The sequence below is a fragment of the Gracilinanus agilis genome, chromosome 2 (genome assembly GCF_016433145.1).
Source record: "Gracilinanus agilis isolate LMUSP501 chromosome 2, AgileGrace, whole genome shotgun sequence".
Classification (NCBI taxonomy): Eukaryota; Metazoa; Chordata; class Mammalia; order Didelphimorphia; family Didelphidae; genus Gracilinanus; species Gracilinanus agilis.
The window spans coordinates 474,223,456-474,249,195 of NC_058131.1; the positions used below are offsets into that span (position 1 = coordinate 474,223,456).

Sequence of the window (25,740 nt, forward strand, 5' to 3'; positions counted from 1 at the left end):
TTAGAATCAATACTATGTATTGGTTCCAAGGTAGAAGAGTTGTAAGGTCTAAGGCAATAGGGGTTAAGTGACTTGCCCAGGGTCACACAGCTAGGAAGTATCTGAAGCCAGATTTGAACCCACAGGAACTCTCATTTCTGGACCTAGCTCTCAATCTACTGAGCCACCCAGCTGCCTCCTCAGATCCATATTTGAAGAAAACCATTTTGGCAGCAGAATGGAGGATAAACTGAAGTGGGGAGAGACCTGAGATGTGTTAGACCTATGTGTATGAGTGGAGAGAAGAGGTCAGATGTGAGATAGAAGGTAGAAAGAACAAGATTTGGTAATCGGGTGGATATGTAAGATGTAGGAGAGTGAAGAGGAGTCAAGGATAAGGCCAAGGTTAAAAACCTGGGAGACTGGAAGGGTGATGGTACTTTCAGTAAGAAAGTTGGAGAGAAAGATAAAATCTGATTTGGAATGAAGAGCTGTCTGGTTTGGGGGTCCTTGTAGCCCAGGTCTAAGTTCAATATTAGACATGTTGAGTTTGAGATGTCTAGTAGAAAATTAATAACAAAGGATTCTTTCTCTTATGGAAGAGTTTGTTTAGGGCTAGATATGTACATCTATGAGTCATTTCCATAGAGATATTAATCCATGAGAGCTGATGAGGTTGAGATTACTGAGAGAGAGACAGAAACAGAGAGACACACAGGGAGAGAGATGGAGGGGGAGGGAATGAGAGATGGGGAGAGAGAGACAGAGATAGAGAGATGCATAAGGAGAGAGATGGAGAGGGAGGGAAAGACTTGGAGAAAGATGGGGAGGGAAAGAGAGATGGAGAAAAGGGAAGGGGGATAGAGACAGAGAGACATTCAGAGAGAGAAAAAGAGAGAAGAGAGAGAGAAACAGAGAGACCAAGAACCAGAGATTTCCCCTTTTAAATCTCTACTTCTCAGAAGGGACCCACCCAGAGTTTGCTGGGTCATCTCAAAGGACCAGACTCTTTACTATTGAACTGGAACACAAATGGCCCAGTCAGTGGGACTTACTCCAATTAAACTTGTATTTGTATGGCCCCTTTAAGGTTTACAAAACACTTTGAGTCCCATAAAAATTTTGTAACATAGTTACTATTATTATCACCATTTAACAAATAAAGAAACTGAGGCTAGGAGAGCATGGGGTCACAAAGGTGTTAAGTAGCAGTCAGGATTTGAATTAAACTTTGATTAAAAATCAGAAGGTTGTATGACTACATTAGGCTTCCTCTACAAGGCTAATGGAGCTTTGTTCTGACAGTCTGGACTATTGACCTGGCTTTGTTACTAACTTAGAAGATCTTTGATTTCCCTCTTGTGAGTAATCCCTTCAGTCATATAGAGCTCCACCTTAGGATTCTTAGCAGATGGTTTTTATTAGTTGCTTTGGCTGAACAATCAGCCTGTGGTCAATTTTCTAAGGATAAGCCTCTAAATTTATCTAAGCTGGTCCTGAGACAACAGACACAGGCTGTCACAGACTCATATTTAATTCCTTTGCAGGTGGGTGTTCTGCTGCCATAGCTTTTTAGGATAATACATCAGTCAACAAGCATTTATTTAAAATAAAAAAATTAATGCTGAATGCTGTAAAATTATAATAACAAAATTTGACCTCGAAGAAGAGATATGAGAATGTACTTCCCTTCCTCCCATTTTTTTGGGGGGACTATGTTGAACACAACATGTGCTATTGAACTTGTTTGATATGTTGGTTTTGCTGAATTATTTTTTACTTTTTTCCCTTTGTTATAAAAGATGGCTCTCCAGGAGGAGGACAGAAGATATATCAGGAAATGAAAATGATATAAAAATAAAAGATATGAATAAATACTTAATTGTTTAAAGATACATTTAGTAAACATTTAATTTAAACAAATTCAGAAAACAAGCACAAAATGCCTACTCTGTGATAGCTAACATTCTATTAAATTTTAAGGTTTTTAACCTGCACTGGGGCCTGGAGTCAGGAAGATGTGAGTATAAATATTGTTTTAGGTGTGTGACCTTGAACAAGTCACTTAACCTATTTGCCTCCCTTTCATCAATTGTAAAATGTATCTCCATCTTCTTCTCCTCCTCCTCCTTCTCCTTTTCCTCCTTACCGTCTGTCTTAGAATTAATATTGAAAATTAGTTCCAAGGCAGAAGAGTCTGGCTCTCTATCTATTGGGCCACCTAGCTGCCCTTAGCACCTACTTCTAGAGTCATTGTGACTCTAGACATTGTGAAGTTCAAGTAAGATAATATTTGTAAAGCATCTGATGCTTTATAAATGCTTATTCCCCTCTCCCTTCCACTTAATAAACATTTCAATCAATAATGGCCTATTATGATTTATTATTTCTTCTTTCCACTAATATATAGCACCTGCTATGTGCTAGGCACTGGGGATACAAAAAGAGACCAAAGACAATCTTTGCCTCCAAGGAGTTTACAATCTAATGGTTACATATTTGTCTCATTTGAGCCTCACACAGCCCTGTTTAGTAGATACAAAAGGCATCCTTTTTTACACAGAAGGAAATTGAGGTCCCTAGTAGAATAAAAATCCCAATCAAAAACCGTTTTTTAAGAGCCTATTATCTGCCAGGTACTGGGTTAAGCACAGAAAAAAACAAAAAGGGACTAAAAATACTCCCTGCCCTCAAGAATTTTATAATCTAAGGGATTACATAGATTATCTCATTTGGACCTCATGCAACTTTGTCAAATAGGTACAATAGGCATCCTTTAATATATATATATATGTCATCATATATATATTAATTAATTATACATATATATAACCCAGAGTCACCTCTACTGCCCTGATAAGTTATGTGGCAAAATAGAGAGCTCTATCTACCTATTCCAAACAGGAGTCAGAAAGACCTGAGTTCAGATTTGGTCTCAGACATTGTGTGACCCTGGGCAAGTCATTTAACTCCCCCCCTCCCCCCTTCAGTTTCATTTGTAAAATCGGCATAATAATAGCATCTAGCTCCCAGGTTTGCTGTGAGGATCAAATGAGATACTTGTAAAGGCCTGGCATAGTTTCTAGCACAAAGAAGTAAGTGCTATCTAAATGTTAGCGATTATTATTATTGTCGTTATAATTATTAACCCATTGATTCTGCCTCAGTTTCCCCTCCTACAAATTCCCCAGTGTTATTGTGAAGATCAAATGAATCACAAAGTATACAGAAATATAGAGGGGATGTTGGCACGGGGTTTATCCTCTCACTTTACAAACAAAAACTTCCAACATAAACGACCCACAGTGCAACGCATAGGAGAAGGAAGAGGAGGGGGAGTAAAAGCCAGGAACTACTTTCCCCAGAATTCCCGGTGCTTCCCTTCCTCCTCTTCCTGTCCGGGGCGGCTGATGAAACTGAAAGTACTGCTGCTGCTGCAGCTGGGGCGCCTTTTTTTTCACCTTCAGTCCTGTGAACGCGACGGGGGGGTGAATCTGGTCGCGGGGTAGAAAACCCTGGGCCCTGGGTAAAGCATGAACGGAAGAGTAGATTATCTCGTCACGGAAGAAGAGATCAACCTTTTCAGGGGACCCTCAGGTACTTGACGGGAGCTGGGGGTGTGTGGAGGTGGATCAGGGGGGAGGGGAGGTGCAGTCTTAGGCTCTCCACCACAGGCGCCGCCGCGGGGGGTCTCCCCTAGTTTTTTCTTAGCCCAGCCAGGGGGCCACTCTTTTAACCTCCTTGGAGGGGATATCATCGGCCGGTAACCTTCATTCCTCAGTTGGAGACCGCGCTTGGCGGAGGAGCCCCTTGTCCTCTCCTGTCCCCTCCTTTACTGTCCGCAGCCTGGAAGTCGGAGCTGCCCGAACGTCAGCGTGGCTCCCGGGAGAGGGAGGGAAAAAAAAGGGGTGGTGGTGCATATTGCCCTTTGTCACTCACCTGGAGCAGTCTCATTACCCCCACGCCCCTCCCTGTCCCATCAACCTTCCTTTTCCCTAGTGGCAGGCCGTGCAGTATAGGAATGAGACCCCCTGCCGCCCCAATTAACCCCCCCCCCCAAACAAAGTGAGGGAGGATAGCTTTGTCTTTCATTTTTATTTTTAAAAAAATCTGTTGCGGAGATTCTTCGGAATCTAAAATGGAAAATCCATTTATCAACTTGTATGAATTCTTTTTTTTAATCAAACTACTAATCGAAAATTTGTAGATGGATTGAATCAATCAGTAGATAAGCGAGTTTTAATAAGATTTGCTTGGGCAAGTGAATTTTTAAAAGATCACCTTCCTACGCCAACACTTTGAGGAAACTGCCAGATCCGAGAGGCGATTTGCCCAAGGTCACACAGTCTAGATAATTTAAGTGTTAGAACTGGAACTAGGACCTGGCTGTCTCGGTTTTTCGGGAAGACCACCCACTTGCTTTTGTAGCCCTTACACATCCTCACCCTATTCTCCCGCTAATTTTAAGGGGCATTGGGGGGGAGGGGTTGAAATCGTCACTTTATATAGGGTGTTGATTGAATTCTGAAAATAGACTTCACGGTACAGCCAGCCCGATTCTCAGTCAAGCAGCTTAGCCAGCATCTTTTCTGAGAAGTAGCAGAGTGACAGGCACTTAGGGGAAATTTGGTGACTAGTGCCTGACCCTTAATTGCTTTGCATACAGTACATCTGGAGATTTTTGCCCTCCTTCAAAGTGCTGTTTCCTACTTGTTTGCATCTCCAAATTGTATCGCACTTCTACATAGTTTAAATGTATTTAATTAGAAAGATGATTTTGCCTGGTTTTCTTAGATCTTTAGAGAGCAAGCAAACACTCCAGAAAGTTCCCACACTTGAATTCTCTACTTGCCTAATGAACTTCCTTTTAAGAGTGAGAGTTGTGTTTCCCTAATCCTGAAAGAATTTGTTCTCTTGAACAGTGATCTTTAGACTTTTTGAATTGCACCCGTTTTTTCAGTTTAAAAAAAATGAGATATTGTTTTTCTAGGAGAGGGGTCTCTGGACTTTTTTGAATTACCTTTTTCAGTAAAAAATATTTAAGGTATTGGTTCTTTAGGACAGTGGTCTCTAAGACATTGGTTCTCTAGGATAGTAGTCTAGACTTTTGGAATTGCTCACCTTTTTCAGTAAAAAAAATTAAGGTATTGGTTCTTTAGTACAATGGACTCTAGACTTTTTGATTTGTACACCTTTTTCAGTAAAAAAATTAAGACATTGGTTCTCAAGGTCAGTTGTCTCAAGACTTTTTTAGATTGCACATCACTATCAAAAAAATTAATCATACACTCCTCAAATATGTATATTTACTTATAAATTAGGTGCATTTGCTATAATTCTAAAGATTACTTATATTATCTTTCAGGGAAAATATACATTTAAAAAGGGCAAGATAAAGATGGAATAATAAATGATCCCAAAGTAATTCAAGAGCCACTGGAATTTATTGAGTAAGGGAGTGACCTGTCTAGACCTACAATTTAGGAAAATCATTGGGCAGCTTGTGGAGGAGAGATTCAATGAGGAAAGAGCAAGTAGGAATTTATTTCAGTAATCCAGGCTAGGACTGAACTAAGATGGTAGCTTCATTTTGAGAGCATTGTTGTAGAGGTAGAAATGACAAGACTTAGCAGTTAATTAGCCATATAGGTGAAGGAGAGTGGAGAGTAGAAGATAACACTGAAGGATGGCATTGCCCTTCTCCAGGGGATCCCTGCTGAAGCCCTGAAATAGTTTGAGGGAATGGATATGCTGGTGGAGAGAACTCCAGAGGGGGGCCCATGCATAGGGGAGTGAGGAGGCAGATGGGAGGGTTTTGGGGTAAGGTGGTATAGAAAATAAGCCCCATAATTTACGATGGGAGGACTGTGGGATGGGATTCACCTCGTGATTGGTCTCAAATCAGGCTGTGGCCCCTACTTTGGAAACCAGGGCCCCAGGAAGATGGAATTGGTGTCAAGAGTGAGTTAACAGAATTTTTAGCCGTCAGTGTCTGTGGAGTGACTAAGCAATGCCATCAGAAGTCCAAAGACATAGGCCAGGGAAAAGAATAATGAGAGAGAAAAAAGGGAGAAGGATTAGGAGGAAAGAAAATAAAAGGGACCTCTATTGGGGAATGGTAGAGAGTGAACAACATTGGCCCCCAGGGTCTTGCTGAAAGTTCAGTTAATCATATAGGCTATCCATTGATTGCTACAGATTATCAGCAATGACCTGGCGTCTGTTCCAGCTTGATCTTGAGCCAGATGTCACAAACTAATATTAATTTTTGAGCTTGAAAGAGACATTAGATATCATCTCATCCAGTTCGTTTGTTTTAGAGATAAGGAAGTTGAGGTCCAGAGAACTGTGACTAGCTCAGGGTCATAGAGCAAGTCTTTAGCATAGGAGGGACAGAAAAATCAGGGCTCCTTGTTCCTGTTTGTATTCTTTTCCTGAATCAGTTCCCCATGGATGAGAAGGGGAAGTGAGTAATCTGGGATGTGTGTGTGCACATGTATAAAGAATAAAGTGGATTAAGGCAAAGATGAGAGTAGACAATGTGCAGAATGCTTTCCCTTCTGTACTAGGTCTCCTGTCTGTAAGTGAATAATTCCTAGCTGATTTCTTGTGAGGATTTATTCCATTTTGTGCTCTAGTACAGCACAACATATGGGCTTCTAAACTTTTCCCAGACTTCATATGTAAGGTATTTATCTGCTATTCAACGAAAAGTTTTCTTCCCTCCTATTACTGAATCCTACATAGGGGAAGAAGTATGGTGGTCAGGATGTATGGATAAATGGGAAGTGGAGTTACAGGTGGCGGAATTAAAGGAGTCAGGTTGCTATAGAGGAGGCAAGATCATGGAAGTAAGGCTCAGGGGATTCAGATTCTCATTTCTACTTTGGAGGGGATGAGGGAATAAGCATTTAAATAGCATCTACTTTGTATTAGTCTCTAAGTTAAGCACCTTACAAAGATTGCTTCATTTGATTCTCACAACTCTGAGAGGTAGGTGCTGTTATTATCCCCACTTTAAAATTGAGGAAACGAGGCAGACAAGTTCAGTGACTTGCCCAGGGTCACACTAGTTATCAAAAGCTGGTTTGGAAATCAGGTCTTCTTGATCCAGGCCCAACAGTATCTTCTTCTTCCACAAACAAAAAAGAAAGTGTTTAATGAATGAAAACCAATTTATTTAAGCACTTACTGTGTGCCAAGCCCTGTGATTTAAATGCTGAGGATCCAGATACAAAAATGAGACAGTTCCTTCCCTCATGAACAAACTCACATTCCAATAGGAGAGAAAACACACATAAGGAAGTCATGGCCATGAGAAATTGTTTTCTTTTGTAAAGACCCTGGATTAGTAAGTAGATCCATAGGGGAGCTGAACACAAAACAAAAGCATTAACAGTGGCTTCGACAAGGTCAGGGCAGACTAATTTAATTTCCTTTTCTGGCAGATGTAGCCTGGGAGAGATAGGGAATGATGTTGGTATCGTTAATCTGAAGTTAGTTTCTTGAATGCAGCTTGTCCTGGGCCAGTACCAGAACTTATTCTATACTAACATCCCTCAGTGTTCCTGTGTCCACCAGGCAGGACCGCCCCATTCCTGAGAGTGCCTTTGCCCATTTAGAGTCCTTTGCTGAGAGGCTTGTCCCCTTTTCCCATGAGATCTGGATAAAAACTCTTATTCACTGTCATTCAAGAATGCAGTATTACTACCAAGTCAGCTGGGGATGCTTTTTTCCCCTGTGCATTTTCACTGGCTTTCTTCCCTTCCTGGAATTCTTTCCTGGAAATCTTAGTCAAAGTCTTACCCTAAGTGAGAGGTCTTTCCTGTTTTTTTTTTTTTTTTTTTAAACTAGTGCCCTCCCTCTGTTAATTTTCACCAATTTATCCTGAACATATCTGGTAAGCTTCTTGAGGGCTGGGACTTATTTTACCTTTTTTTTTTTTTGATATCATTTTTTGGCACGCTGATTCATCTCAAGGCTTCTGGGAAGTAGGATATCCAACCTCAGATGTTAGGAGTATGATGAGGGAGCTTTTTTTTTTTTTTTTAAACTCTTACCTTCCTTCTTGGAGTCAATACTGTGTATTGGCTCCGAGGCAGAAGAGTGGTAAGGGTAAGCAATGGGGGTCAAGTGACTTGCCCAGGGTCACACAGCTGGGAAGTGTCTAAGGCCAGATTTGAACCTAGGACCTCTGGACTCTAGGCCTGGCTCTCAATCCACTGAGCTACCCAGCTGCCCTGATGAGGGAGCTTTGGCAAACCTTTTGCCCTTTGATGGGGAAGGAAGGCCTATTTGCCAGTGGAAGGCAGGTCAAGGACCATACAGGGTGTTCTGTTAGGCAGGAGGATCCTTACTGGGCAAAACCATGGAGATCATCTTATCTAAATTGGAACTAGAACCCAGTTCTCCTGATGTCCAGTTAGCCTAGGATGGTTAGCATTCAGATTTTAAAGAATTCTTTTAAAGGTCACTCTTCTGGAACACCTTTATTAGCTACAGAGTTAACGAGGTGCCCACATGGTTTAATCTGGTTATAGCCTTTTTTCCCCTGGGGTTTTAATTTAAATTTTTTGTTATTTAGAACTTGACAACTATCAACAGACATGAACAGTTAATTGTTTTTCTTTCTTACTTTAAATTTTTTGCCTTTGTTGTGTGAAAGCTTTACAATTTTATGTTATTAAAATGGTCTATTTTCTTTCCAGTAATCCTTACTACCCCTTGGTTGGTCAAGAACTCTTGACCTATCCATAGTTATAAAGGATAAAGGACATTTCCTTCCATTTTCTTCTAATTTGTTTATGAAATATTTTATATGTAGGTTATGTATCCATTTATATTTTATTATCTGATATGAGGTATTAATTTAATTGAGCCTACAGACTCCTCTTCAATTTTCCCAGATGTTTTTCATTAGTTATTAATTTGTGTCCTAAGTTATTGTAGTTTTTTAAACAAAACTATGCTATTGTATTAATTTTCCTCCCTGCTCCATTGATTGACTTAAAAAATTCATTTTTATCGATAATCTTATGTTTCCTTCTTAATAATCTTAATTTATATAATCTTACATTTCCTTCTCTATCTGCCCCCCTACCCTCTCTTCCAGAGATCCATACCTTATAATAAAGAATAAAAAAAAAGAAAAAAGGTCCCATAAAACACTAAACACAAAAATTATATTATATGCAATATTCCATATCTGTGGACCCCCACTTTTGTAAAGTATATGTGTGTGTCTGTGTTTGTCCAATCTTTTACCCAGGTCAAATGAGAATGAGATCATGAGTTGACTGCTTCCCTCCTATGTATGTATTTTTACCCCAACTTTTCATTTATTTGCTATTTATTTACTCCCTATTTTTTCTTACTTCTCCTCTGGTGAATCCTCTTTCCCCTTTCTTTTTCTTTCTTCGTCTAAAATCAATAACAATGAAGTCAGTAACAAAAATAGGATTAAATTACTGGCATGTCTTGTGTTTTTCACATTGAACTCCGTCTATGACTTTTAAAGACAATAAGATTCTGAAAGAATACTTGTTTCCTTTATCCTAGTAGAATATAAGCACTTCATCATTATTTGGATCCTTACCCTTTGTCAAATACTGTATAACCTTTCTCTTGACTATTGTGCTTATTTCAGAGTTTCTACTCTGGTCTTTTTATTAGAAGTGCTTAAAAGTGCATTATTAAAGGTCCATTTTTTCCCTTCTGTATTTTTTTTTCAGGATAAATAATTTTTCAGTGAAAGCTTTTATCTTTTTGCCTTTTGGTTTATCATATTCTAAGATTTTTAAAGTAATTGTTGGTAGTTCATGTGTGATTCTAACTGGTTCTTTGGTATTGGAATGCTTGGTGGCTACTTATGGTATTTTTTCCTTTGACCTTGAAGCTTTGGATTTCTGGCTATAAAATCAGTGGGAATTTTCAGTTTGAGGTTTCTCTCAGGGGACAATTGGTGGATTCTTTTTATTTTTCTTTTCCTCTGGTCCTAATAAACCTGGGCAGTTTTCATGATTTCTTAAGACATAGTGTCCAGGTTTTTTTTTTTTTTTTTTTGTTTCCAGGAGGTTTAATATTTACTTCTTAAATTATTTTCCAGGATAGTTTTTGATAGGATGTACCCTATATATATTTTTTTATTTTTTCATTATCTTTCCCAGGATGATGAATGAGATCCTTAGGCTGCCAGCATTGCTGTTCCAGAAGTTCTTGGGTTCAGTAGCCCAGGCTCTGTCAGACTCTGAGGGGAGATGGGGGTTGAGTGGTGGTGGTGGTGGTGGTTTGGCTTGCCTGGCACATGCTGCCTCTCACCCTCCCTTAGTTTACCTCTGGCTTTAGCCAGGTTGGCCCACTTGTGCCCGGCAAGTGGCAGTCGGTTGGTAGTTTGTGGCCCCTTCTCCTCAGGAGTTGCTTCTCAGGATGGTGGCTCTAAAGGCTAGGCTAGAAGTGGGATGCTGAGCCCCCTGCCTTTTTTTGCAAATGGTCAGTAGCCCCTGTTGGGCATGTAAAGATACTGAATCAACTGGACCTCCTTCTGTGGCTCCTGTGCTCTGAGGTGCTCTGAGGCCCTGATTTCCTCAGAGGCCCAGCTTGGGGATTGGCTCAGAGGTGCTGACCCCCCCACCCGGGCCTTCCTGTTAGCCTCCTGCCTGCTGACCCACCCAGCCTTCTCCTTTCTACCTCATTGGATTCTCTTCCTGAGCTACAAAGGGATAAGAAGGATCGCTTGGAGCCCCTTATTATCACTCTGTTTTTCTGTTGCTTCTAGGTTACTGGGGTGTTGCAGCGACTCCTTTGAGAATCATTGGGAGGCAGGGACAGAGGAGTATGAGTAGGGCTGTCCTCCCTACCAAAAGCAATCTGACAAGGGAGGGTTTTGAAACAGTGTACTTGAGTAAACATTTATTAAGTACCATCTGTGTGCAGAGCACCATGGTAGGTGCAGAAGACAGAGCCAGAGAACAGAAAAACAGAATCTTTGCCCAAGTGAAATATATACTTTTTATATGCATGTGTGTATATATATATATATATATATNGAGAAACATAGGCTGAATAAATACACAGCTAGATGTTAAGTCATCAAATGAAAAGAATGTCGATTAATGGATGTTAACCGTGATAGAGGTTGTTAATGATCTGCACAAGGACTCAGTTCTTAGCATTTCCATATTTAATACTTTCATCAGTTTTATGGATAAAGATATTGAAGGAATCCTAATCATTTTTAAATCATAGGAATGTGAAAGGATAACCAGGGCTTGTTGGATGACTGAATGGTTATCCAAAAAGAACTCAACAAATTAACACAATAGGCCAAATCTAACATGAAAATTAGGAATAACTGTAGAATATTAAGCCCTTTTCTTTTCCTTGACTACTTCCTCCCTCTTTGCTTCCCATTACTCTGTTTACCTGGTACATATTTTTAATTTCTATATATATGTGTATGTGTATATATATATATATATATATACACATACACATATATTCACACACACAAAACTAGTATACAAAATGGTGTGTGATAATTGCATAAAAGAGGTAAGAACTAAGGACTAGATGGAATCTGAAGAAGAAAGGATTACTACTGCCTGGAACTGGGGCATTGGGAAAAGCTTTGAGTCATGTGGGCTGGACCTTAAAAGCTGGGTAAAATTTCAGTAGGCAAATATGGTAGAGAGGGCATTCCCAGGATAGGAGATGGCCTAAGCATCATCTCTGGATGGCATAGAGGTGGTTCAGTGAGTTTGGCTGCTTGGTTCAAATTTGTGTGAGATAAGGCTGAAAAGGTAGTGCCACATTGTGATGAATCTTCCCTGCTAGCCTAAGTAAGGACGTTGAGCTTCTTTTGGTAGTCAATAATGAATTAATGAAAAAAGCATTTATGAAGTATTTACTATATTTTAGGCACTATGCCAAGTTCTGGGGATACAAATGAAAAAAACAAGACCAACTTCCCTCCCTCCCTTCCTTCCTCCTTCCCTTCCTCCCTCCTGACTCCAGACCTGGTAGTCTATTCACTGAGCCACCTAGCTGCCCCTGACATGCTTTTTTCCCTCAGGATGCTTTCAGTATATAGTTAGAGGTGAAAAGGGCATGGGTATGTATGGGGGGGGGGGCAGGAAAGGACCAGGGTCACCCTCACTGGTCAGGAGCATAGGGCCCTTAGGAAGGCAGCTGAATGTTTTTTTGGAGGTTGAAGTTGGGACTGAAGCATAAAGAAGGCTGAAGTGTAGATAAAGAATCATTAAAGGATTTTGAACAGGCTTTGGAAAGGGTGGATCCTGAGGTCAAATTAGATACAAGAAAACTTATTTGGATCCTCTTGCCTCTTTTACCTCCTATCCCTACTATATTCCTAGGGGTCTGGAGAACTTGGGTTCTTGTTCTATTATAGATAGGACTGGATCTGTTTTTTTTTTTTGTTTGTTTGTTTGTTTGTTTTTCCTGTAGGAATGTTGATTCTCTCTGTATGTGCTCTTATTCTACCTGGGAAAACTCAGGCATAAAGGGAAGTGTTAAGGGGGTTAAAATCTTGGTGCTGCCTGTTGTTCCATGCTTCTCCTTTTAAGTATGTTCCGATGGCTTATGACAAATGTAGACTGGACTTAGTGATGTCATTGATTTTAGGCCTGCCTCTGTCTTGAACTAGTTGTGTGACCCTGGGCAAATTATTATTATCTTTTTTGTAAAGATATTTTATTTTTATCACTTACATGTAATAATAATTTTCCACATAAGTTTTCTGAACTTACCCAAATTGTCTTCCTCCTTCCCTTCCCTCCCCCGTTCTGAGACAGTAAGCAATATGATCTGGGTTATACATGTATTATTGTGTAAAACATTTCCATATTGTTTATTTTTGTAAGAGAATACTCATATTAAACAAAAACCCCCAAATAAAAACCCAAATAAACTAAAGTGAAAAATCGTATGCTTTGATCTGCATCTGACTCCCACAGTTCTTTCTCTGGAGGTGGAGAACATTCTTTGTCCCTCAGAATTGTCCTGAATTATTGTATTGCTGAGAGTAGCTAAGTTTTTCATGATTGATCATCCCATAGTATTTCAGTTATTGTGTATAATGTTCTCCTGGTTCTGCTTCAGGCCATGTAGGTCTTTCCAGTTTTTCTGAAACCATCCTCTTCATCATTCTTGGGCAAATTATTTAATCTCTCTGGGTCTTGGGTGATTTCTAAGGTCTAGTGGACTGCAAGCTACCCCCTTTCACTTCTAATATTTTACAAATCTGTTTCACTTAATTATTTCTTCTGAGGAGGGGAGGGAGGGCAGAAATGGATAGTAAAAGAGGCCTGGAATAGGGTGGTATCAGTGACTAAGAATATCATAGAGGGAGGGATTGGATTTGGGATGTTGTGGAGGTAGAAATGATGAGGAGTATAAATGGCTCAGGGGTGGGAGGAGGAGAGAAGAAAAGCAGGAGGAGTAGAACCAGGGGAAGTTAGCTTCTCCAAAGCCAAGGGCAAGTGCTTAAAGAATGACATTTCCTGTAGAGAGGTTGAGGAGGAAAAAGCCTTTGTATCTGGGGATAAGAGGTTCCTTGGAGACCTCTGAGAGCAGTTTCAGTAGGATTGAAGGGTCAGAAGCCAGATGCCAAGAGCCTGAGAAATGAATAGTGGTGAGAAGCACAGGCCTAATTATTTAAGAAGTTTGGTGGTGAAATGTTGAAGAAAATGGGAAAACAGGATTAAAGGGTGGGAGGGAGGGGAGGGGGAGAGAGAGACAACAGAGATAGACAGAAGGAGAGAGACAGAGAGAAACAGACAGAGACAGAGAAGGAGAGATAGATAAGGGAGAGGAGAGAGGGAGAGAGACAGAGGCAGAAGGTGAGAGAGTCAGTGAGGGAGATAGAGGGAGGGAGAGGGAGAGAGAAGAGGAGAGGAGACAGGGAGGAAGAGGAAGGCAGGGAAGGAAGGAAAGGAGAGATAGGAGAGGAGAAAGGAAAAAAGAAGTGAAGAGAGGAGGGAAAATATGGGAATCATTATGATTGTTGGAGATTCTGGAGGGGCTCCTTGCATGGGTTGAAAGCTTAACCGTGATCAAGATTAAGGGCTTTATTAAGGATTTGGATAGAAGTGCAGGATATTATGGTGACTGAGAAGTTTCAGGGTTTAGAGAGGAGCTGAAACTCAATGCCAGAAGTCTCAATTTTCTCCATGATGTAAGGCCGAATCTACCCTGGAAATGGGGGATGGAGGGCCTGAGAAGAGAGTTCAGATTTTAAATAGTCATGAAGAGGAATGAGGTGAGAAATCAGTGCTGCCCAAAGAACAGGACCATTTCTATACTTGGGTTCTAATCATCAGTTTCAAGGTTTTATGGAGGAATTCTTCTGATAAACATCTAGGGATTTTAGTGGACTACAAGTCCAACCAAAAAAGGTGATGTTTTTTCAGAAGCAAGGAAGACATGGAGCCCAGCAGGGGGGACAGTCCAGCACTGGAGGATCTTGTTGAGTTCCGATTAGTCTCTTACTTCGAGGATGGTGACAGTGGAATACATTCAGAGGAGGAAGGAGCAGGATTCTTGAGTCATCTGAGGTTCAGTTGTTGGGACTGAGAATGCTTGGCTTAGAGATTTAGGAACTATTTGAAGATCTGTCATCTGGGAGAGGGAATAGGCTTATTTTGCCAGGTCCCAGAGTGCTAGGCACCAGTTACATAGAGGCTGATTCTAGCTTCACTTAAGAGAAAAAAAAGCCCCAGCCTTGAGACGGCTCTGGGGGAGGCCGGGCCCCCTTTGCTAGATAGAAGTTAGATGTTCTCAGCAAAGATGTAGGAGAGATTAGGAATAATAACTGCTGTTTGTACAGCGCTCTCTCCTTATCTCCCTTTCCCCTTCTTGTGAGAAGACAGTTGACCAAAGCCCTGGGAAGTCACTTGATTTGTTTCGGGTGCCCTAGCTCAGAGGAGGAGTGGAGCTCATAGCAGGCCTCTTGTGTCCGGCCTGTGCCCCCCAGTCTGGCTCTCCATTTTTGGTTGGGTTTGAGTTGGGTTAGATGGCGGCTGAGGACCTTCTGATGTGGAGAGTCTGGAAGGGCTGACTGTTGGCCACCATGAGAGTCTAGCTTCAGTTGTCATGGAGGATCACTGCCCTGCAAGTAAGAGCGGAGAAAATGGACTAGGAATGGGGTTCTCCAGGCAGAGAATTAGCAGGCACAGGGGGTGGGGGTGGGGGGTGGGGTGAAACAGTCCTCCATGTTGGTCCCTTGGGAGGCAGATACTAGGCCAGGGGGCGGGGAAGGAGAGCAGTTAGGCAGGCAGAGATATTTAGTAATTATCGTGTGCTAGGCTCTATTAAACCCTGGAGATACAAGGAAAAGACAGAAACAGAATTCTTGCAAAGGTAGACAATGCGCAAAAAGCTCTATTTACACACAGACTACCGAAAGAAGAAATGGAAAGTTGTCTCATCAGAGGGAAGGCTGGGGTTGTACAGGTTACATGACTTGGTGCAGTAGGGATGGGGCTGCTCTGAAGTGCAGTGGATAGAGCACAGCCTTGGAGTGGGGAAGATCTGGGTTCAAAAATGGCCTCAGATCCGTACTAGCTGGGTGACCTAGCACAAGTCACTCAACCATTTTGGCCTCAGTTTCCTCATATGTAATATGATCCAGAGAAGGAAATGACACACCAAGATTCTTGCTAAGAAAACCCCCAATGGAGTCACAAAGAGACTGACCTGCTGAAATGCTGGATCAAAGAGCACAGACAGGGATGGATTGAGTGCGAGGCTCAGCACAGGGAGACCAGAAGGGCTGCTCTGAGACTGGAGCCTCACAATTCAGGTCAGAAGTGGGGCATCTTCCCTCAGAAAGAGGTCTCAGTGGGGACCACGTGGGCCACAGACCTATTGGAGGGTGGTTGGGACTGAGTTGGGTTGGGAACCTTGGGGAGTTCAGTCCCTTATGGTGTGAGGCCTTAGAATTTAGAATTGAAAGGAGCAGTAAAGACAACCTGGGCCAACCTACTCTTTTTACAGGCCTGGGCCTGAGTTCTGTAAGATTCAAGTAGCAGAACCTGACAGGAGAGTGGTGGGAAATAACCCTGACATTATTTCCCAGAGGACATCAGACTCCTAGAATTGTTTTTTCCCCTATAGCTGCTTAGGGGTCAGTGCTTAAGCAAAGTGTTTCCCTCCCATTGTCACAGGTTCTCTCCGTTTTGTAGAGAAACCATTTGCTGCTTTTTGTGAACAAATCTGGTTTTCTCCCTCTTTCTTAACAAGGGTGCTGTCTTTACAGGTTGTGTCTGCTTTGATAATAAAGTATAATCTCCTATTATGCAGTAGCACTGCAGGGTTCAAACATCTTTTTTAATACAAGTCACAGTAGAAAGGTTTTATGGTTTGCTATTGATAGATCTGAGGACATCTCAAGGTAGGAACATAGGTTTATGGCCTGACTTCAAGCAGGTAGAAATGTGCCAGGTACTGGTTTGTTTTACCTCTGACTTAGTAGCAGGCATTTTTCTGTCTTATCCCAACCTCCAGGTATATAGCATGTGTTCTTAATTAAGGCTGCTGTTCTTGAACTCCTGCCTGCCCAGTCTTGGTATCTAAATGTCAAGCCTCATATGTATTAATTTATTCAGGCAATCATGCATAAATATTTATTGCATCATTGGAGTTATTCTTGATTTTTTTTAACGTTTTTGCCTTTTACCACCTATATAGTCAGCCAGTTGCTGGGTCTGGCCAATTCTTCTTTCACAGACTTATTTCTTGCCTGTTCCCTTCTCTTCATTCACAGCTATCATCCCAATTCCAGTCCTTATCCTCTTTCACCCAAACTATTGGAATAGTTTGTAACTGATTTCCCTACTTCTAGTCTTCCTTCTCTGTCCTACCTCTACAAAGCTGTCAAAATAAACTTCCCTTTTAAAAACAAAAACCAAAATCCTTACCTTCTGTCTTAGAATCTATGGGTCCCAAGGCAGCAGAGTGGTGAGGGCTAGGCAGTTGGGGTTAAATGACTTGCCTAGGGTCACAGCTAGGAAATGTGTCAGTGAAGCCACACTTGAACCCATGTCCTCTTGACTCCAGGCCTGACTCTATCCACTGAGTCACCTAGCTGCCTCCAAAATAATCCTCTTAAAGCACAATCTGGCCATGACCTTGCCTTGCCTTGTTCAGGATCTCTCAAGGATTCCCTATTCTCTCTAGGCCAAAGTGGAAACTTGAGGTTGGCATGGAAAGAAAACCTTTAGTGGTTTGGCTTCAGCCTTGCTTTCTGGATTTATTTCATATTACTCCCCTTTGCACACTCAGTTTTCCAGCCAAACTGTATTATTTGCCCCTATTTGAACTTGGAATTCCATCTTAACTATGTTACACATTTTATATGTTTGTGATGCATTTTTTTCCCTTATTTTGCCACTTAACTTTCTTCAAGGCTCAATTCAGGTGCTGCCTCTTGAGGGGGGAAACCTTTCCTGATCCTCCAAGTTATTAGATCCCTCTTTCACTTTGAATTATGCAGTACCTAGCACAATGCACTGCACATAGTAGGTCTTAAAAAACTCTTTCCTTCTGTCTTAGAATCAGTACTAAGTATTGGTTCCAAAGCAGAAGAATTGTAAGGGGGTAGGCAATGGGGATTGTGTGCCCAGGGCTGCCCAGCTAGGAATTATCTAAGGCCAGATTTGAATGCAGGACTTCCCGTCTCTAGGCCTGGCTCTCTAGCCATTGGACCATCTAGTCGCTTCTTTAAATGTCAATTCCAAGGCAGAAGAGTAGCAAGGGCTAAGCAATTGGGATTAAGTGACTTTTTCAGGGTCACAGCTAAAAAGTGTCTGAGGCCAGATTTGAACTCAAGTCCTCCTGCCTCCAGGCCTCATGCTCTATCCTCTAAGCTCCCTAGTTGCCTCTTAGGCTTAATAAATGTGTATTGAATGAATGAACGAATTTTGGAGCTATCTGTAATTGTAATTATTCATGTAAAAGCCACATTCCCTTTCTTCCTTCCTCCACAAAGAAAAGCTTTTTGAGATTGAGGACTGTTTGCCATTTGTCTCTATATCCCCAATACTGATCCTGCATGGAGTATTTACTTAATAATGGTTTCTTTTTATGTAAGGCCCCGTGTGAGATGCTGTGAGGGATAAAAGAAAAATATGGTAAGATTCTCACAGTGAGGTTACTTATGATTCATTTGGGGAAATAAGGTAGAATGAAATATTAGTAATGATACAAAAGAGCATTTGATAAAAGGCCAATAATTAGGAATTTTGAGAGCAAATATGGGCCAAAGAAGTTAGGAAGGAGTGGGATTTAAGTGGGGCTTTCAAGTGTGAGAGGCAGCATGGCCAGGGAGGTCCAGAGAAGGTTTCAAAGCCAGAGAGACCTGGCCCTGCCTCCAACACAGACAGGCTCTGTGATCCAGGCACCCCTTTCGTGCTCTAGGGAACTCTCTTAAGATTAAGTTCTAACTCCAAGTACTCTCTACTGATCCATCTGTCAGCTTAAATTGTATATAAAAATGAAACCAAGTAAGGGAGACTTCCATTTGGGATCCAGATTTAAAAAAGAACTAAATTCCAGAGAATTTGTGTTAGTAGGGAAAGTTTCCTTCCCCCCCCCCCCCCCCGGAGTTCTCTGTATCATTAAAATAATGTCCCCAAGGAGTGGGGGGACAGCGCAGCTAGGTGGCTCAGTGGATGGAAAGCCAGGCCTAGAAACGGGAAGCCCTGGGTTCAAATGTGGTCTCAGACACTTCCTAGCTGTGTGATCCTGGCCAAGTCACCTCACCTTGTCTGCCTAGCCCTTGCCTTCTTCCCGAGAGTTGTTACTAAAACAAAAGTAAAGGGTTGAAAAAAAAAAGGTAGTGCTCTCTTCTTCATGGAAGAAGAGACTGATCACCCTGTGACCAGTCCCCTCCATCCTCTTGGCACAGCCCAAAGAAAGGAGTTGGCTGTATCCTAAGAGCCTGTTGGCCCATTCAGGGGTAATGCTGGGCCTGGAAGGCTACTAGGTGGTAGATTGAGTCGAGGTCAACTCCTCTGGAAGGTAGTCGTTTCTGTGAGGTCAGGTGGAGGCCAGGTAAAACCATGGGTACTGGGATGGAGGTCTTGGCAAGAGGGAGCTGTGGTGATGCAGAGAAGGGTGGAAGACCTGTTGCTGGGGAGAAGCTTCTGGGTACCAGTGGGGAAGAAGCAGGAAACCCACGGTATTTCCCTGTTGTGCCCAGTGAGGATGCCTTCCATCCCCCTTCTCCATTTTTAGGCCTTTGACACAAGAACATAAGGGGATCACTGGTAGGGGCAAGGGCTTGGCTTGGACATTCATCAGGAAAAGTTTTTCAGCCCATCACAGCTGCCTCTTATTCAGGGGGAGCCCGAAGGGCAGTGGGGGGGGGTTCCCCGAGGGCCTGCTGTCCTCAGAGACTTTTCTTGTGGGTGGTTTTTGGGCCAGACTTCTATCAGACTAGGGCTGCAATTTGGCTCCTCTTCCGGGGACTTATAACTCTTCCCTCCTTCTGGCAAGCAGATTGGGCCAGTGGATTTCCACAGTGGAAATGAGAAGAGGAGATTTTATTGCTGATTTCTGAATTGTTTGGTCGTCTTTTACCTTGTTCTCCCCAGCACCCCCATTTTAAAATTAGAGGGCACTTCTGTATGGGTTGGGGGATTGTGGTGTAGGTGTTTTAGAAAGAGCCTTGAGATATCCCTAACCTAGAGCCATGCCCCATTTCACTGGCAGCTCCTAAAAAGGCCTCCCTCTTTCCTTTCAGCCTTGTTTGGGCAGAGTAAGTTAGAGGGTTCTAGGTGGGGAAGAAAGTAGGCCCTGAGCTTATCCATCATGAATTAAATTGTGTTCCTGGTAGTGGGTTGATGGAGACTGGTGGGTGAAGGCTATAGCTAGGTTGCACAGTGGAGAGAATGCTGGACCTGTAGTCAGGAAGACCTGAGTTCAAATCTAAACTCAGGCTCTTGGTAGCTCTATGATTCTAGATGAATCACTTAACCTTTGCCTCAGTTTCCTTATCTGTAAAATGGGGATAATAATAGCACCTACCTCCTGGGGTTGTTATGAGGATCAAACGAGATAATATTTGTAAAGTGCTCTATAAATTTTAAAGTACCATATAAATGCTAGCTATTATTATTATTGTTAGTCATTCATAATCAACCTGATTGTTGCTTATAGGTTTAAGAAGGGAGCAGAGAATTCTCTGAGCTCTTGACAGGCTTGGTTCTTCCATCAAGTAGTAGTTGTCCTTTGGTCCTCTAGTCTGTTCTTTTTCCAGTTTCCTCTCTCATCAAAAATTAATAAATTTTAACCTTTAAACTACTTGTTGTTCAGTCGTTTCAGTCATGCATGACTCCTTATGACCCATTTGGGCTTTTCTTGGCAATAATATTAGAGTACTTTGCCATTTCTTTCTCTGACTTGTTTTACAGATGAGGAAACTTTGGGCAAACAGGGTTAAGTCATTTGTCCAGGGTCATACAGTAAAGTAAGTGTCTGAGGCCAGGGTTAAACTCAGGAGGATGAGTGTTCCTGCCTCCAGGCCCAGCCCTCTATCCACTGCCCCACTTTGCTGCCCTCTTCTCTCAAACCATATTGTTATTGTCTGTCGCTCTTAGTCGAGTTCCACTTCATGATCCAATTTGGAGTTTTCTTGGCAGAGCCACTGAAATGATTTGCCATTTTCTTCTCCAGCTCATAGCCTACCCAAAATGACACAGGACCTAGAGAAATAAAAGAATGGGGGTGAAGGTCTTTGCATGACATGTTCCTTTCTATTTTGTTATTTTGAGAGCACATCTTTCACTTAGTAATAGGCCAAAAGCACTTTTCCCCGCCCTATTGAACAGTTTTTTTTTCACTTTCAGTGCTTTTTTTTTTTTGTGTATTTACATTACATACATTTACAAATCATTCCCACTTAATGGGGTCTTATAGCAATGTAAAACAGTTAAGTAAAATTAATAATATAATGATTTTATATGAAAGTACTTGCAACATTTCCCACTTGTAGCATCCCTTCCACCTTTCTACATTTTTAAAATAATGAAAGGAAATCTATTTTCTCTCCATCCCAAGCCCTTCCCATTGGAGAAAAAAGGAAAGAAAAAAAAATAAATTCTTACAATAAATATGCATAATCAAGCAAAACAAATTGCCCCAATGGCTATACAAAAAAAAGTGTGTCTCCTTCCCCAAATCCATCTTTTACTTCTCTGTCATGGATGGTATGTTCATCATTGGTCTTCTGAAATCATGAATGGTCATTGTATTGCTCATCATTCTTAAGCTTTCAAAATTGTTTGTTTGCAGTGTTGTTGTTATTACATAAATTGTTCTTCTGGTTCTGCTCATTTTTTTTCATCCATTTACAGAAGTTCTCAAAATTATAGTATAAATTGTTCTCCTGGTTTTGCTCACTTCATTCCCCACTATAAAGAGCATAATGGATGAAGACTCTGTACTTTGGGCCACCTTCCTGATGTTGCCATTGGAAGTAGAGCGCAGGTCTTTAGTCCTACAGGAATTAATGCTAATTCTCGGTTCATTTTCCTGAAACCTTTGGTAAATCCCTCCAATCTCATTTTGTTCCCAGACCGATCCAAGTAGACAGCTGTGGGAGCGATGGCTTGTTTTGTGGGGATGCTCTCTTGACCCCACTTCACCTGTTTACCTGGTCTGCGTCTATGTTGTCTGACATTCTCATTTCTCTCTCTGTCCCACTGTCTCTTTGTTCCTGTGTCTTCTCTCGATCCCCTCCCTCCCTCTCTCTCCCCCACCTCCCCCTTCCATTCCCTTGTGATTTTCTCAGGGCTGGGCTTCAACATCGTCGGAGGGACAGACCAACAGTATGTATCCAACGACACTGGCATCTACGTCAGCCGAATCAAAGAGGATGGGGCTGCGGCCCAGGATGGGCGGCTCCAGGAGGGGGATAAGATCCTCTCGGTGAGAACTGGTTATCACCTCCTTCAGGGGCCTCCGTCACCTAAGCCTTACACCTTCTCCCTTTCTTTGGAAGTATTTCTGCTTCTGGAATTGCACCATAGAGGTGATCTTAAGAGTCCTAGATATTATCTAGTTTGATGCTTGTCTTTAGACCAGTAAGGTGGTGTCTTTTTTTTTTTTTTTTAGTAGAATATGATCAGGTGAGTTGTCTTTAGACCAGTAAGGTGGTGAGGTGGTGTCTTTTTTTATTTATTTATTTTTCATTTATTTATTTATTTATTTGTTTATTTTTTTAGGCCCTTGTACTTCGGTGTATTGTCTCATAGGTGGAAGATTGGTAAGGGTGGGCAATGGGGGTCAAGTGACTTGCCCAGGGTCACACAGCTGGGAAGTGGCTGAGGCCGGGTTTGAACCTAGGACCTCCTGTCTCTAGGCCTGACTCTCACTCCACTGAGCTACCCAGCTGCCCCTATTTTTTTTTTTTTTAACAGAATATGATCAGGCACAGAAGGGAAGGGATTTGCTGATGATGGTCACATAGTTAATAAGCAAGGTGCAGGAAACAAGAGTAGATCAAGAATGCTGGGCCTCGAGCCTCACAATACAGAGTTTCTTCCCTGCCAAGACTGCTCCTCTGGTAGTTGCAATCCCAGTGCATCTATATCCCATGTCGATACTTGTCGTTGGATTTGGGCCTTCCCTGCGACCCTTTCTTTGGGTAGCTTTTGGAGTGAGCCCCTTTTTCAGATGCAGCAGGACCTAGTCTTAGGAGCTTAGCTAAGACCCCAGCTAGGATGTATGAAATACAAATGTAAGACATGTAGAGAAATTGGTAGGATTTGTGTAAGTAGCTTGGGCTGTAAAAAAGTTAATGATGGGGCTTAAAGAAATCAGACTGTCAGGAAGTGTGAATTTCCATAACTACTGAAAACAAAATAGAAAACATTGGCCTTTCTTCTTTTTTTTTTTTTTAAAAACCCTTACCTTCCATCTTGGAGTCAATACTTTGTATTGGCTTCAAGGCAGAAGAGTGGTAAGGGTAGGCAATGGGGGTCAAGTGACTTGCGCAGGGTCACACAGATGGGCAGTGTCTGAGGCCGGATTTGAACCTAGGACCTCTGGACTCTAGGCCTGGCTCTCAATCCTCTGAGCTACTCAGCTGCTCCCAATATTGGCCTTTCTTAGGGCTGCTTGTGGTCACCTCCGATGTGTGTGTGTGTGTGTACATGTGCATGGCCATGTGTAGGCACATAAACATATATATGTGTACAGGGAGGGCTGGGGAAAATTATTTTTGCCTTTTCTTTCTCTTACTTTGATTCCAGGTTGGGCTGAGGGTAGGTAACTATTGATATTCTCATATCTGATAGGAAGAGCGGACATGGTAATGATGTTGGCAGAGTAGACCTAGCCATAGGCCTGACTCTTACACCCTGAAATGGACTGAGGGATTAGGAATGGGCCATGGGAAAGGTCATTAATGACAAGAGCCTTCAGCTTCGACCATCAGAGAGTGGAGCTCACTGAGGCTGACCCCTTTATTTTATTCCATTTTATTTATTTATTCATATTTATCCCCCAAGGAGGATAAATGACTGGCCCAGAGCTATCCCCATTCTCTTTAGGAGAACCAGAAAGAAACCCTGCTTAGCATAGGCCATGAGACAGGAATGGGAGGTCACCGATTGAGAAGTAGTAGGAAAGGCCCATCAGAGATAATGAGGAGTATGGAACCCACAGAGGAGGCCTGGATGTTGAGGATCCTGCCTCAGTGGCAGTCTGGTGGTTTCTTGGTTTTTGTGGTAGTTCACTTTCCTTTCAGGCACTCCTGATGTTTCCAGTCATTCATAAGTAGTATGGATCAAGATTGTAGGAGGTGGTGTGACATAGTGAATAGAGTTCACCTTTGGAGGCAAGAAGATCTGAGTTCGTGTCCTGGTTCTGACATGTGCTCAGTGTCTGTGGGCAGGTTCCTTACCCTCTCAGTGTCTCGGGCAGATCTCTGGCTGTGAGCTGTCACCTGTTTGCCTTAGTGGAGAGAGGTTTGACTGCTGGTGTTCCCTATGCCTGTGAGTCATAGGTCTGGAACCATTTCCCTGCCCCATCTCTCCCCCAGAAAGGATGGGTATGTGCCAGTGCCTTATCTTGGGGCCCCCAGCTTCAGGCAGAGATACTTTGGGAGGCCAGAGGGTGGGATTCCATCCTTTCCTCTCTCAGTGACTGAGTCTGAGTTAGTCAGCACTGACTGAAGAGATTGAGACTTCAGCTTGCCTTTTTATCTTTTATCTCTTCCCTTATAGAATCAGTACTAACTACCAGTTCCAAGGCAGAAGAGTGGTAAGGGCTAGGCAATGGGGGTAAGTGACTTGCCCAGGGTGACACAGCTAGGAAGAATCTGAGGCCACATTTAAACCCAGGACCTCCTGTCTCCAGGCCTGGCTCTCTATCCATTGAGCAACCTAGCTGTCCCTTTCAGCTTGTTCTTTAATTGACTCAGGGTCTCCAGGAACAGAAACTTATTTAGCTTCAGTACTTGGTCCAAGGATGGACTTCAGGGCACCAGGTCCTTATTTCTCTCTCCCATCCCAGCCTACCCCTTCACTCCCATCCCTTGAAACTTTGAAGGCCAAAACGTTATTTTGTGAGAGGAACAGAAGTTGGGAAGTTTAGAAACACAAATGTTGGATGTTTCTAGGAGCAAGTCTGTAAATAGGAGATGACATTGCAATGCTGTTTCAAGGAAACATACTCATGTGTGGCCCAGGTAGAAGTTTTTACACAAAAATATTTGTTGAGTGATTGCTATGTGCTGGGCACTGCATTAGGCCATTCAGGCCTGACTCACTGTCTTTTCACCCAGAATGCTGCCCTCATAACTATAGAATGTCAGCATATATATTGAAACTCCCTCAAACACTAACTTTTCTGTTTCTCCTTCTCCATTGTCCACTCCTCCACTCTACCTCAGCTATCCCTAGAAGTGGTTGTAAGCCTTTACCATTCTGGCTTTCTCTGTTCATTCTGACCCTCACCCTGTTCTTCCTCTTCTAGTCTCTCCAACCCTTGGTTCTTTCCCAAGCCTATGCACTATGGCATCTCCTCCCTTTCTGATCCTGATGGACCCTGGTGAATCACTTCAGCCATGTCCTGTCCTCTGTATGGGGCTCCCTCAGTCTCTTCTTTGCTGCTCATGCCTTGTCAGGCACCAAGTGGGGATCCCTCCCACCTTCTGCCTTCTTTGCCTCTATTCCCAGACTGCCAAACAAGCTTGGTAAAATCATTAAACTGTGCCTACTGGACTGATTCCGCATTTGTAACATAATCTCTCCTGGGCCCTCACTGCTGCCATTCAGTCCTTAGACACCACCTTCCTACTATGTGCCCTCTCTAAACCTTTTTAGCCCCACTTGGCTTCTCACCCTCTCAGCTGAGGACCTTGCCTCACACTTTGCTGGAAAAATTGAGGCCATATGCTGAGAGCTCCTCCCTGTTCTTCTTTGTCTCATGTCTTTCAGGTGGCTTTCCCGCTAGCTCATTCTTCATGCCAAGGAAATCCTCTCTATACATAAGTGATCTCATCCCGTCTTCTCTTTCCTAGTCTGGCCTTTCTATCATCCCTGCTCTTTCCCCATCTCTCAGTCTCTCCTTATCTGTTGGTTCTTTCCTTGCTATCTGCAAACATCTCTGCATCTCCCCCTCTCTGCAGAAAACTCTAACTTGCTCCTTGCTGTCCTAAACCTGTCCTCACTCTCCATCAGCCTATATCTCTCCCCTTCATGGCAAAACTCTGACCAACCATTCACCCTTGGTGCTTCC

The 25,740-nt window shown here is 42.5% G+C and overlaps 1 protein-coding gene across 1 annotated transcript in view; it reads left to right on the plus strand.

The window, feature by feature from the left end:
- The first annotated feature begins 3,390 nt into the window (after positions 1-3,390).
- The window catches only part of LOC123237780 (synaptojanin 2 binding protein), a 30,432-nt gene continuing 8,082 nt past the window's right edge, over positions 3,391-25,740 (plus strand). The window contains exons 1-2 of the mRNA XM_044664910.1: positions 3,391-3,576; positions 21,788-21,924. Of these exons, the coding sequence (XP_044520845.1) occupies positions 3,513-3,576; positions 21,788-21,924 (201 nt within the window). The 5' untranslated portion in view covers positions 3,391-3,512. The remainder of the gene's footprint in view (positions 3,577-21,787; positions 21,925-25,740) is intronic.